This window comes from Lacerta agilis, chromosome 17 (assembly GCF_009819535.1).
Source record: "Lacerta agilis isolate rLacAgi1 chromosome 17, rLacAgi1.pri, whole genome shotgun sequence".
NCBI classification, from domain to species: Eukaryota; Metazoa; Chordata; class Lepidosauria; order Squamata; family Lacertidae; genus Lacerta; species Lacerta agilis.
The window spans coordinates 22,037,881-22,051,442 of NC_046328.1; the positions used below are offsets into that span (position 1 = coordinate 22,037,881).

The 13,562-nt window shown below is 49.9% G+C and overlaps 1 protein-coding gene across 3 annotated transcripts in view; it reads left to right on the top strand.

Annotated features, from left to right (window-relative positions):
* The window catches only part of SPTBN2 (spectrin beta, non-erythrocytic 2), an 89,699-nt gene that overhangs the window by 56,679 nt on the left and 19,458 nt on the right, over positions 1 to 13,562 (top strand). For all 3 annotated transcript variants that reach the window (XM_033174451.1, XM_033174448.1, XM_033174449.1), the window contains 9 exons: positions 2,198 to 2,315; positions 3,258 to 3,416; positions 4,208 to 4,510; positions 5,186 to 5,339; positions 5,586 to 6,456; positions 7,333 to 7,470; positions 9,251 to 10,007; positions 11,307 to 11,509; positions 12,157 to 12,247. In XM_033174451.1, coding sequence (XP_033030342.1) covers positions 2,198 to 2,315; positions 3,258 to 3,416; positions 4,208 to 4,510; positions 5,186 to 5,339; positions 5,586 to 6,456; positions 7,333 to 7,470; positions 9,251 to 10,007; positions 11,307 to 11,509; positions 12,157 to 12,247 — 2,794 coding nt within the window. The remainder of the gene's footprint in view (positions 1 to 2,197; positions 2,316 to 3,257; positions 3,417 to 4,207; positions 4,511 to 5,185; positions 5,340 to 5,585; positions 6,457 to 7,332; positions 7,471 to 9,250; positions 10,008 to 11,306; positions 11,510 to 12,156; positions 12,248 to 13,562) is intronic.

The following is a 13,562-nucleotide window of genomic DNA, read 5'->3' on the forward strand; positions in this document are numbered from 1 at the left end:
GGGGACAGATGTGGTCCTCCAGGCTCTCAGAACTCTTCCCAGGTCACACCCCAGTAGGGGGAGTTGTTGGATGCTAAAGAGGCAACGGGATTTAGTGAGCAAGGAGAGCCTTTGACAAGGAGTAGTTCAGACTCAGAGGCTGAAGCAGAGGAGGGGCGGGCAACAAGGGGCTGCAGAAGAATCACAGGAGTCTGTCTCTCCAACTGCAACAAGCTCCCCTACCCACCCCCCACCCTGGTCTCTAAGGACATGCAGGATGGTGCATAGAGCAGAACAGATGCAGTTTTGAGACTGGGAAACATCCGGCAGAGGAGGATTCTTAGAGGGGCTTGAAGGCAGGGACCATCAGGCCTAGCAACTGCTCTATTGGGGCAAGACTTGCTGGGTAGTGTTGCTGAGTTGTATGCCGTTTCTTTGAATAAAGAGTTAACTTCTCTGACAAAGTCTGCTTCTTGCTTGCTGACCTGCATCCTTCTCAAGTGCATTTTGCCTGGATGCAATATGTCCTTGAATTGGGGTAACATTTCTTGCTGGTCTTAATGGAGAAAGGAGGAGGTGTGTGTGTGTGTGTGTGTGTGTGTGTGTGTGTGTGTAGAAACCTGTGACTTGTCTGTGGCTTTGCAAACTCTACAAAGGCAGGAGTCACACCTGCTGCTCCACCCATGGCCCCACCTTCCACTGGCATGTGGGCCCTGGAAGCCTGCCCAAGAGGGAAGGTGGCCCTTGGGGCTGCAAAAGGCTTCTGTGGCTAATGATTGAAGTGCAGGAGCTCATCATGGCAGCCACCCTAGCCACGCCCACAAGAAGAGCCCAAAGTGCAGGCAGGCAGGCAGGCAGGCAGGCAGGCAGAGAGAGAGAGAAAGAGAGAGAGAGAGAGAGTGAAAGTGAGACAGAAAGAGAGAAAGAGAGAAGCATGCAAGCAAACTTCCATCCCGCAAGAGCTGCAATTTACAGCACAGTGCCCAATTTGTTAGGGTTAGCTGGCAGTCATAGAACAGAATAAGTAAAAATCATTGAACATTATCAAAAGATTTTTAGCCAGGTGAAATACTACCTTTAGCTTCTAATTAGGAAAGCGAACAATCTTTCAAAGAAGCGTTACCGCCTTTTCAACTGCTAGCCTGAAACAGGAACCCCATCAAAGGGTGGGGGGAATACAATATCCGGCCTCTGCTTGATTATATTTCCTCATTCTCTAACTTCATCTATGCCAGGGGTGGGGGACCACTTTCATCCAGTGGGCCAGATCAGAGGCCAGCCAATCCTTTGCATTTCACAGGAGATAACTGATCTCACCCCAAAGCTGCGGGCCTTACATTTGGTGCCAAATTTAAATTAAATGCACTCTTAAACCATGAACTCCCAGTTGCTCCTGGGCAACCCCAGCTTTACCTGTCTCACATCAAGTGTCCTTTGGCACCAAGGTGAGTGACAAGTGGTGTGTGGCTGGCCAAGAACAGCCTCATGAGCCAGATGGTGTGATTGGTGGGCCTAAATTGGACCATGGGTTGGAGGTTCCCCGTTGCTGCTCTGTGCTATCACAAACAAACTTGAAAGACCCATGTACTTGCCTGAAGAAGGAAGTTCCATCAATTACTGTGGTGATCCAGCAGATGGTGGCATCACTCCAGCTCTAAATAAAGTCCCAGAGCTGCTTGCCCTACATAGCCCCTCCTCCACAGTGCTGGGAAAGCATGCGCTATTGTTGTGGGTGCTGGAAGAATGTGTGTCCGTCTTCTGTAGGGATGTCAGGAGGAAGTGATTTCCATCCTGTGTTCACCACAATCAGTGCTGTTGCTGTTCTGCAGTTCGGCTTCCGTTAAAACCTACACTGTTCATCTCCATATTTGCTAAGGCCAAAGCTAACATAATTGATTGCGTGATTAATTTTGAAGGAAGGCAAACGTCAAAAACAATGCAGAACATAGTGTAATGTAACATTTGCAGACCAAGAACACAATCATAGCAAATGCCATTTGTGTGTGATTTCCATATAAACTGTTGAAATTTCTGCTCCAATTTCCAGTGGAATTGTCTGACTTACAAAGTCTCCTGAAAGTTCCTGCATGCTCTTAACAGTGAGAAAGGGGCCTCAAGCAAAGTAGTTTTGAAATGTGCATTCTTGCTCCTAAACCTGGCTTGCTGTTCTCCTTTCTCCCTCTGCCCACCTCCTCTGCATGCATTATCCTGCTCCCAGGTTCACAGAGAAAGGGAATCTTGAAGTTCTGCTTTTCACCATCCAGAGCAAGATGAGAGCCAATAACCAAAAGGTTTACACCCCACGAGAGGGGAGGCTCATCTCTGACATCAACAAGGTGAGTGCCATGGACTGGCTGGACGAAGAGGAGTGGTGGGAGACTCCAGCCAGGGAACCCCCAAGGGAAACTCTAGAGGAGGAAGGCTCAGAGCCAAGGGATTGGTGGTGGAACACTGGGCGGGGGGGGGGAGGTCAGAGAGCCACTGATACTACTGAACTTGATGGCCCAACTGGGCTGTTATGGTACAAGGCAACTTTCTGGGCCTCTGTGCTAACTGGTCAGGGGTTGGGCCTGGGACATTCTGGATGCATAGCATGTGCTCTAAGTTGTGCTCCCACCGCTGGAACTTAGGACACTGCCTTAGACTGAGTCCAGCAACTTGTTCATATTGCCAGGATTATTGACACTGGGCTCCACTGCTGAACCTCCTCTGCAGAACTGTGGGGTGGTAGGGTGGTGTTACTTAGGACCTGTCCATTTGCCCAAGGAAGCACACTTGGAGAGTATATTTTGTTGGTGTTCCTGGGTAGCGGAGGCCTAGTGCCTACCAATCTGCAGGTGTTAAATATGTGTGTTGTATTTGGTGCATCTGTGTCTGAATCTACTGGAACCACCTTGATTTTAAAGAAATGCAGGCTGAAAACACGTTATACGATGAAGCAAACAAATAATTATGCCCAGGTTCGGCTGGTCTTTGTCGTTTCCAAATAGAAGCTGTCAGCTAACACTGATTAATGATTAATAGGCAAGTTCATTCATTTGGGCAATTTCCTGGAATCTGGATTTAATTTTAATCAAGGATCAGCTCATGAACTCATTTCCAGTTGAGCACTGCAATAATAATTAGAATAATAATGAGGGGTGGCATTGCCTCTGAGCATTGCCTTGAAAATTCTGGGGCCAAAGCTTCAAAGCAAACTGAATCCCTTCTCCTTTTAAAGAAATTAAAACACTTGTTTTGGAAATGTTTGTCTCCATGATTTCCTTCCTCCTCCACAGGGCTGGGAGCGGTTGGAGAAAGCGGAGCATGAGAGAGAGCTGGCGCTGCGCAATGAGCTGATTCGGCAGGAGAAGCTGGAGCAGCTGGCAGCACGCTTTGACCGCAAGGCAGCTATGCGCGAGACCTGGCTGAGTGAGAACCAGCGTCTCGTTTCCCAGGTCAGTGAAAGGAGGAGGAGGAGCATTTAGGTTGTGTCTAGGGGCAGGTCCACACCATACATTTAAAGCACATCCAATGCACATTTAAAGCATATGACTTTCCCCAAAGCATCTTGGGAACTGCATTCAGCTTCATTGGGAACTTTGAAGGTGACTTGGAAACCACAGTTAATCCGGAATGCGGCTGCCAGACTAGTGACTGGGAGCGGCTTCCCAGACCCAGCTAAAGGACCTACATTGGCTCCCAGTAGGATTCTGAGCGCAATTCAAAGTGTTGGTGTTGACCTTTAAAGCCCTTTGGTTCTGCATACCTGAAGGAGCGTTTCCACCCCCATTGTTCAGCCCAGCCTCCAAGGGCCTTCTGGCAGTTCCCTCACTGTACGAAGTGAAGCTACAGAGAACCAGGCAGAGGCCCTTCTCGGTAGTTGCACCTGCCCTGTGGAGTGCCCTCCCATCAGATGTTAAGGATATAAACAACTACCTTCTGATTTTTTGAAGACATCTGAAGGCAGCCCTGTATAAGGAAGTTTAAAATGTCTCATGTTTTATTGTGTTTATATTATATATTGTATTATATTATATTATTTACTAATAATAATTAGAGGAAAAACTTACTCTATTCACTTTCTCCATGCCATGCTCCATCCCCTCGATCATTTTGGTGGCACTTTTCTGAACCTGAAGTGTCTGTCTCTCTGTCTGATCTGGGAGAGCTTGGGGGGGGGGGGGGGAAACAACCTTACCCCCAGCATCCTGAATGAAATTTTTCTCTCCTGCTCTGCAATCTGCAGGATAACTTTGGTTTGGACATTTCGGCGGTGGAGGCCGCGGTGCGGAAACACGAAGCCATCGAGACGGACATTGTGGCATACAGTGAGCGTGTGGCAGCTGTGAACGCAGTGGCAGCCGAGCTGGAGGCGGAGGGCTACCACGATATTAAGCGGGTGTTGGCGCGCAAGAACAACGTGGCGAGGCTCTGGGACTACTTGCGCGAGCTGGTGGCTGCCCGCCGGGAGCGCCTGATGCTCCATTTCGAGCTGCAGAAGATGTTCCAGGACTTGGCCTACCTCATGGATTGGCTGGAAGAGATGAAGGTAGCTGGCGAGGCTGTAATGTGCAAGAGGGGTGGTGCTTGAGAGCGCATTTCCTGCATTGGAGGGGTGTTGTGTTGGACTAAGCCACCTTTGAGGTCGTGTCCAGTGCTATGGATTGCATCAGAATAGGGGAAGAAGCCATAGCTCCATGGGAGACCATCTGCCCTGCACACAGAGGATCCCAGCTTCAACCCCCAGCATCTCCAGGTAGAGCTAGGAGAGAACCCTGCCTGGATCCCTGGGGAGTTGCTGCCAGTCAGTGTATACAACACATAGCTAGATGGACCAATGGGTCTGACTTGGTGTGAAGCAGCTTCCAGGGTTCCTATCACTACCAGATGCAGAAATCTCTGAAGCCAACAGGAGTCTTGCATTTGGGCCCTGTCTAGGGCAGCGTAGTAAATTGTCCTGGCCTGGAGTCAATGACTGCTGAGGTCCTTTCCAATTCTGATATTATGAATTCACAGGTTATTCTTTATTTCTGTTGGCCGAGAAAGAGAAGTGAGGGAGCTTCATGTTTAGGGACTCACCTGCCCTGGAAGACCCTAGTGAGGAGAGGGAAGGGCAGCTTTGCCTAGGAACCCCCTTTGTCTTTTCTATTGTGTCCCCAAGCAGGGTGGTTGTGATGAGACCAGGCGTCAAGTCTCCCTCATCCTGTGCTGTCTTTCCTCACAGGGCCGCCTTCAGTCTCAGGACTTCGGGAAACACCTGCATGGAGTGGAGGACCTGCTGCAGATCCACGCTCTGGTGGAGGCCGACATCTCCGTCCAGGCTGAACGGGTGAAAGCCATCAGTGCCGCTGCCCAGCGCTTTGCCACCCCTGGGGAAGGTAAGACTTCCCCCTCTTTCCTATCCTTCTTGCTGTTCCCTGAGATTTCCACAGCAGTTGTAGGATGCTCAGTGCACCATGGGATTTGCTAAAATGATCAGTGTGACTCTGCTACAAATTATCATTCCTTTATCGAGGGTAAAGTGGTAGGTGTAGGGAGCAGGTTGAAGCCCAAGTAGGGAGTGTCAATCTCTGCTGCGGATTTGACAGGAGTGCGGCTCCTCACTTCGGTTTTTCTGCCTGCAGCTTACAAGCCTTGTGACCCCCACCTTGTCCAAGAGCGCGTGGCAACGCTGGACCGGTGCTATCGGGAGCTGGTGGCGTTGGCAGCGCAAAGGCGTGCCAAACTGGAAGAGTCGCGCCGCCTTTGGAAGTTCTTCTGGGACATGGGCGAGGAGGAGGCCTGGATCCGGGAGCAGAGCCAGATCCTGTCGTCAGGTGACTTTGGCAAGGACCTGACGAGTGCGCTGCGCCTGACCAGCAAGCATAACGCCTTCCGTGACGAGATGAGCGGCCGTGCTGGCCCACTGCAGCAGAGCATAGCCGAAGGCCGCCAGCTGGTTGCCGAGGACCACTTTGGGGCTGCCGAGGTGGCTGAACGGATCCGGGAAATCGAGGAGCAGTGGGATCAGCTGGAGGCACTGTCCCGAGAGCGGGAGCAGCGCCTTCTCCAGGCCTCCAATCTCTACCAGTTCCAGGCAGACGCCAACGACATGGAGGCCTGGCTGCTGGATGCGCTGCGCTTGGTGTCCAGCTCCGAGGTGGGCCATGACGAGTACTCCACACAGAGCCTGGTGAAGAAGCACAAGGATGTGGAGGAGGAGATCCACAACCACCGCCCTGCCCTCGACGCCCTCCACGAGCAGGCCCGGAGCCTGCCCCCTGCCTTTGCCCATGCCCCCGAGGTGGATGGGCGGCTCCCTGCACTGGAGCAGCGCTACGAGGAACTGGTTGCGCTCGCCGAGCATCGCAAGCAAGCACTGCAGGATGCTCTCAACCTTTACAAGATGTTCAGCGAAGCAGATGCGTGCGGGCTCTGGATTGGTGAGAGGGAGTACTGGATCGAAACGATGGATGTCCCTGAGAAGTTGGAAGACCTTGAAGTGGTTCAACAAAGGTGAGTAGGTTCAACCAGCAGCCACCTTGTTCCCCCTTCTAGCCCAGGAGCGGAGGGTCGGTGGGTGGGTTCTTCAAAGTAAATACTTCATATTGTTTGCACTCTGGCAGGCCTAAGGAACATCCAGTCCATGGGTTTAAGTAAATCCAGCACGAGTCCCTGTTTTGACCCATGAGGCCCATTCCCCAAATCACGGACACCTGTCTGACACCTGACATCATACATGACATCACAGTGCTATATGACATCACAGCATTACGTATTGTGCAATATGTTACTCCATCCGTTTTAAGCACTGTTACACCATTTTAGCAGACATTGAGAATCCTGAGGACCGTAGTTTGTTAAGGGTGCTGACCTCACAGAGTTCCCAGCATCCTTAACTGACTACAGTTCCCAGGATTCCCCCATGACGGTTAAAATGATAGAAGTAGTGCTTTAAACATATTGTGTGGTCGTGAGAGAGTGGAGACCCATGTTCAGAGCCCTACTTGTCCCTGAAGCTTATTGGGTGACCTTGCGCCAGGTTGCTCTTGTCTCTCGGGCTAGGCTACCTATACCCCATCCCCACCCTCTCACTATATATAAGGGTCTGGTGACTTCTGTTTCAGTGTATCTGAAAAAGTGTGCATGCACATGAAAGCTCATACCAATAACAAACTTAGCTGGTCTCTAAGGTGCTACTGGAAGGATTTATTTTATTTTTTATTTTGTTTCGACTATGGCAGACCCAACACGGCTACCTACCTGTAACTATCTCAAAGGGTTGTTGTGGCGGAGCTGGGGGGGGGGGGAAGAAGATGAAATGTAAATGCAGTTAAATAATAAATTAACCCAATCTCTTGCCCACTTCTCGTTCGGTCCTTGTTGTCTCAGGTTTGAGACCCTGGAGCCAGAGATGAATAATCTGGCCTCCCGCATTGCAGCGGTGAATGAAATTGCAAGCCGGCTTCTGGGAACTGACCACAGGAACAAGGACAGCATCCAGGCCACTCAGGAACAGCTCAATGCCAGGTGGGGATCTAGAAGTGTGTATGTGGTATGTGTGTGTGTGTGTGTGTGTGTGTGTGTGTGAACAGGGAGATGGTGCAATGGTTTGAGTGACTGACAAACCTGACCCAAGAAATCTGAAAGATCACCTCCTTCCCTACAGACCTTCTCAGGTGTTAAGACTGGCAGAGGGGGCCCTCAGAAGTGTGGTTTGTGTGTGTGACGGCCCCCAAACTAGAATTATTTTCCTGCAGAGCTGTATCCGGCACCTTCATTGTATAGTTCTCATCATATGCTCCTTACCTGAGATATTGTAGGGATGCGGGTGAGATCCCGTTGCTCTGTCCCAGCTTCTGCCAACCTAGCAGTTGGAAGTGCAAGTAGTTAAATAGGTACCACTGTGGCAGGAAGGTAAATGATGTTTCCTTGCGCTCTGGCTTCTGTCATGGTGTTCTGTTGCGCCAGAAGCGGTGTAGTCATGCTGGCCACGTGACCCGGAAAACTGTCTGTGGACAAGCGCCAGCTCTCTCGGCCTGAAAGTGAGATGAGCGCTGCACCCCATAGTCATCTTTGTCTGGACCTTTTTACCTTTTTAAAAAAACCTGAGATATGTTTTTAGGACCACCTTATTCTTTCATTTGTAAAAAGTTTTGACTGATTCTAATATTATATATTAATAATATGGTGACCTGCCTATTGAAAGGTGGGTAAGAGATCTAAACAACAACAACACTGTTTTGTAGAAAGTAGCTGACATTAGATTATTTCATTTTATTTTTTAAACAATAAGTAATGGTCAATATATCAATAATTTTAAGTATTAGACACATAAAGTTCCTATTGGGAATATAAATTAACAATTTATCATGCATGAGAATATAGGAAAAATAATAATATAATAAAGAAAATAACAGTGACATTGAAATATACCTAATGACATGTGGTTTTGCATTATCTTGTACTTTGTGGTTCCATAATAATAATAATAATAATAATAATTGCTGCCTTATTATTTTGCTGCCTTACAAGGAGCTTCCCACAGTTCAAGGTGGAGAGAATCAAATATATTTTGGCAAACTTGGGGAGGAAAATCTGACATGTGCCTCTCCCAAAAACAAGTTGACTTAAGGAGATGCACAAAAGGAAAGTTTCTTGGCCTCCTCCTTTCAGCCTCCTGTGCTCCCAAAATGCCTCTCTGGTGGGTTGGATGGACACCTGAACAACGTGGTTGGGGCGGCTGCTGGGGGGAAAGGGGAATCACCCAACCTCAGCCTTAGGTGCTAAAGTTAATTTAAGGAAGTTTGTTGAAGGAACGGTTATCCTCCACCTGCGCCCTATCATCTCACATTGTCCTGGAGGGTCCCTGACCAACCCCCCTTCCAAAAGGCTTTTTGGGGTTGCAGTCGCTGCAGGGGGTAAGAGGGAACAAGAAGCTTTCCTTCCGTTGACTTCTGTAAGCTAACTTAGGGTCCAAGCCAGTAGCTATCCATTTCCTGCCTTTTCATGACATTGTATTTAGCTACCAAAGCAACTGCTGTCTCACTTTGACTAAGGCTGGGGGTGAGGACTAGATCTGTGGGCCAGATCCTTAATTCCCCTGTGAGCCAACTTTGACCTGCCCACCTGACAAAAGAAGAGGCTGGATTCCTCACATGAGCCAGAGGTTCCCCAGCACTGGGCCCTGGACCTGAGTGGGAAATGAAGACGAAATGTTATCTTTCAATATACGACTTTCACATTAAAAATGGAGGTGGCGGCCACGGCAGCGTTGAACTGGATCTTCCCTCCTTCCCCCTTTTCTCAGGTGGCAGCAGTTCCAAGCCTTGGCCAGCCGCAAGAAGGATGCATTGACCTCCGCGCTCAGCATCCAGAATTACTACTTGGAGTGCAATGAGACCAAGGCTTGGATGCGGGAGAAAACCAAAGTGATTGAGTCTACCCAAGGCTTGGGCAACGACCTGGCAGGGGTCATGGCCCTGCAGCGCAAGCTGGCAGGCATGGAGCGGGACCTGGAGGCCATCCAGGGCAAAGTGCGGGACTTGCGGGAGGAGGCCACCCGCCTGGCAGACCAGCACCCGGAGCAGGCTCCTGCTATTTTGGACCGCTTGTCCGAAGTCGACGGGACCTGGGATGAGCTGCGGGGGACCATGCGCCGCCGCGAGGAGTCCCTGGGAGAAGCCAGCAAGCTTCAGGGCTTCTTGCGGGACTTGGACGACTTCCAGGCGTGGCTTTTGCGCACCCAGACGGCCATTGCTTCGGAAGACGTGCCTGCAACTCTGCCGGAGGCAGAGCGCTTGCTGAACCAGCATGAGACCATCCGGAACGAGGTGGAGCACTACAGGGGTGACTACCGGCGCTTGCGGGCCATGGGGGAGGAGGTCACGCAAGGCCACACCGATGCCCAGCACATGTTCCTGCAGCAGCGCCTTCAGGCCCTCGACACCGGCTGGAATGAGCTGGACCAGATGTGGGAGAACCGGCATCAGCTGCTCTCCCAAGCCTACAGCTTCCAGATCTTCCTGAGGGACACCAAGCAGGTGGAAGGGGTGCTCAGCAACCAGGTAAGGCACAGTTGGGGTCCACAGCCTCGGGGGCCAGATGCGGCCCTCCAGAATCTATCTAAGCCACCTCCTTTCTCCCCAGGTCACACCTCTCAGTGGCCAGTTTTGTACCCTTTGTGGCTTTTTTTGGTTGACTGGAATGCGTCTTTGACTGGAATGCCTCCTCTTTGCTTGGATCAGCGTTTCCCAAACTGTTTTTGGACTACAACTCCCATCATCCCTAGCTAGCAGGACCAGTGGTCAGGGATGGTGGGGTTTGTAGTTCAAAAACAGCTGGAGACTCGAGTTTGGGAAACATTGGCCTGCATGAAGCAAGGGGAGGGTGTGTGAGTGTGTGTAGAAACTACAAATTTTTCCTTTGTTGCTCCGCCCACTTTTGCCTCTGGCCCCGCCTACCGCTGGCATGTGGTACCCCTAGAGAAGGAAATGAGGCTCTAGGGCTGGTAAAGCCTTCCCCACCCCTGAGGTGTAAAGGGTTGTAGGAACAACGATGGTGCCAGCATTGACCTTGCAGTGCCAGGAGTTTGGGACCAACTTGGGATAGTGGTTGAGTAGGCAGGGCTTTTTTTGCAGCCGGAACTTGCCAGAACTCAGTTCCGTCACCTTTCAGGTGGGGGCGCCATTACCATTCTAAGAGAATGAGGGAGGTGTTCGCCGTGAGTCCTGGCACCTTTTTTATAAAGAAAAATAGCACTGCAGTTATTGCTCCAAATGAGAATATGCAAGTGGCTACCTTGCATTCTGCGGGTTGGAGGAAGATGTTCTTTCGTCCACATTTTTAAGTGAACCGCATTGATTGGCAGAACCAGTGCTGTTCCAGGTGCCGTGTAATACTTGTTTTGCATTTGTAAGAAATTGATCTTTTAGTGTGGCAACAGCCACACATTGGAACTCCCTGCCTATTGACACCAGGCAGGCTCCTTCAGTGTATTCTTTTTTTATTTCTGTTGAAGACCTTTTTTATTTAGGCATGTAGAATATTGACACGTGTTCAAATGATCACTGATCGTTGACTTTCATTATTTTTTTGAATGTTTTAAACAACTGTTTTTTACTGATATTTTAAAAATTCTTTTTGTAAACCACTTTGAGGTTTCCCACCTCCTACAATCAAGAGGTATATAAATTTTATGAAATAATGAAATAAACAATTAGGCTCACAGCCTGGAAGTTCCCCACTTCAGCCCCAAGGCTTATGCAGCCTCCATTTTTTGCCTCTCCTTGTCCAGGGTGTTCTCTGATATTGCTTTCTTGGGATGACCAACACCTCCCCCCCCCCAACTTTTCTTTTTTGGACAGGAATATGTGCTGACTCACACAAGCATGCCCAGCTCCCTCCAAGCCGCTGAGGCTGCCATTAAAAAACACGAGGATTTCATGACCACCATGGAGGCCAACGGGGAGAAGATCAAGGGGCTGGTGGACTCTGGCCGGAAGCTTATCATGGAGGACGGGCTTCACTCTGACAAGATCCAGGAGAAGGTCAATTCCATTGACAGCAGGTGAGAGGGATCACTCTGTGCAGAAACACTGGTGGCACTAATCTGGTTTGGAAAAGGGAGCACGACCTAGCAACTTAGCAGGTAGTGGGCAGAAGGTCGACGAGGAAGATCTTTGGGTGATTTCCAGTAGATATAGGGAAGAGTTTCCGATTCCTGACAGACAGGCTGCAGTCCTATCAATAAGCTAAGGCTTTGAGCCTAAGTGATCACCAGCTGTAAAATGGGACTTGGAAGAGTGTTGGCACCGCTTTCTGTTCCTCAAAGTTGCAAGTAAAACAGCATGTGAGACCTGCAGCAAAATATTGCAGTGTTCAGGGCTTCAGCCTTCCAACCACCCCATTTTCCAGGATTCCCCCTTCCATTTGCTCATCACCCTTTCCGTCCCCGTCCCCCTGTTGATCATTTACTTTCTGCTCAATTTTTTAAAATGCTGTAATCCTCTGTTTTATTCTGCATTGTTCCATTTTGTTATAGCTGTTGTTTTGTGAGTCTTTCTAGTAACACTGGTGTTGAAGGGTGCGCTATATAAATCCGTAAAATAATTGTGGCACTCTCCTTGCTTCCTCTCCCAGGAAAACGGCAGTGGGCAGTATTGCCAAGCAGCTCCTTCTGGTTACTTTACGCCTTGTCTTCCCCCTCTCTTCCAGGCATAGGAAAAACCAGCAGGCAGCTCAGGACCTTCTGGCCCGCCTCCGTGACAATCGGGAACTGCAGCATTTTCTACAAGACTGTCAAGAGGTGAGCAGAGTCTCCTAGCAGAGTGGGGGGCGGGGAGGCTCCCCAGAGACAGTTCAGTGGGTAGAATTGATGGTGTGGCGCACATACACCCACCCATCAATGAAGAGCAATTATTGGGAAATTGTGAAAGGGTTGGGCTCCTGTACAGCAGTGGTCAGGAACCTCCGGCCCACAGACCTAATTAGGCCTAGCCAGGGCCCAGCTTGCCCTTCAAGCTGTCCCCCCCCCAAGCCATGTCCATCTGCTCCATACCCAGCATCCTATGTGATTAAAGGTATGGAGGGGCAGGTAAGGACATTGCTCTAAAGCAGCATCTGCCAAACAAGCCTCCAGCTGTTTTTGGACTACAATTCCCATTATCCCTGGCAACGGACTTGCTAGCTAGGGATAATGGGAGTTGTAGTCCAAAAACAGCTGGAGACCCAAGTTTTGGAAACCCTGCTTGAAAGGAACAATCAGGAGTTTTGAGCAAGCTCCCGGTTATCCCTTTGCAAGCCAGGCTCACTGACCTGGCAGCAAGCTTCACCGGAATGAGCTGCACTAGAGAGTTCCCCATCGGGTTCGCTTTCAGCTGCAAAAGCACCTTAAGAGGCCTCGATTTCAAGTGATCCCGGGAGTTGCTGCAGCACTTTTGAAGTTGCTTTCCGATATCATAATGTCGTCATGTGATTGACAGGTTGGCTCCTCTGCCAACTTGTCAGAGCTGGCCCAGAGGGGGTTGATTAGATAAGTCCTCTGCCTAGATCATGTTCCTCATTACCCCTGCTGCATAGAATTCATGGGGACCAAAGGGTATCAAGGTGGGCAGCATGTTGAGGAGGTGGGAGTGGGGACCCTGGCCCTGAAGTTAAGACCACACAGCCCTCAGTCAGAAGCTTTGCACTCACTCATAGAAGTCCCTTCTAAGCCATTTGTTTCACTTGCATTCAGCAGTGAAATGTACTAAGCATGGTTTGTCGTCCCTTAATTCAACAGAGTTTGGCATAGGTGGTGGTTGTCCCTGATGCTTCCCTACATCTCACCCACCTGGCACACACATTTTTAAGATGAGAAAAGTAGATAGTGGTAGGCAGCTGTTTATCCATGTACATTTGCACCGTACATTGAAATCACTATGACACGACTTTAAGCATTCAGGTCTTCCCTCAAAAGAATTCTGGGAGTTGTCATTTGTGCTGAGAGCTGTTAGGAGACCCCCTATTCCCCTCACGGAGCTACAGTCCCCAGAACTGCTTGTGAAGAGGGACAGATTGTTAAATCTCTCTGGGAATTGTAGCTCCGTGAGGGGAACATGGGGTCTCCTGACAACTTTGAA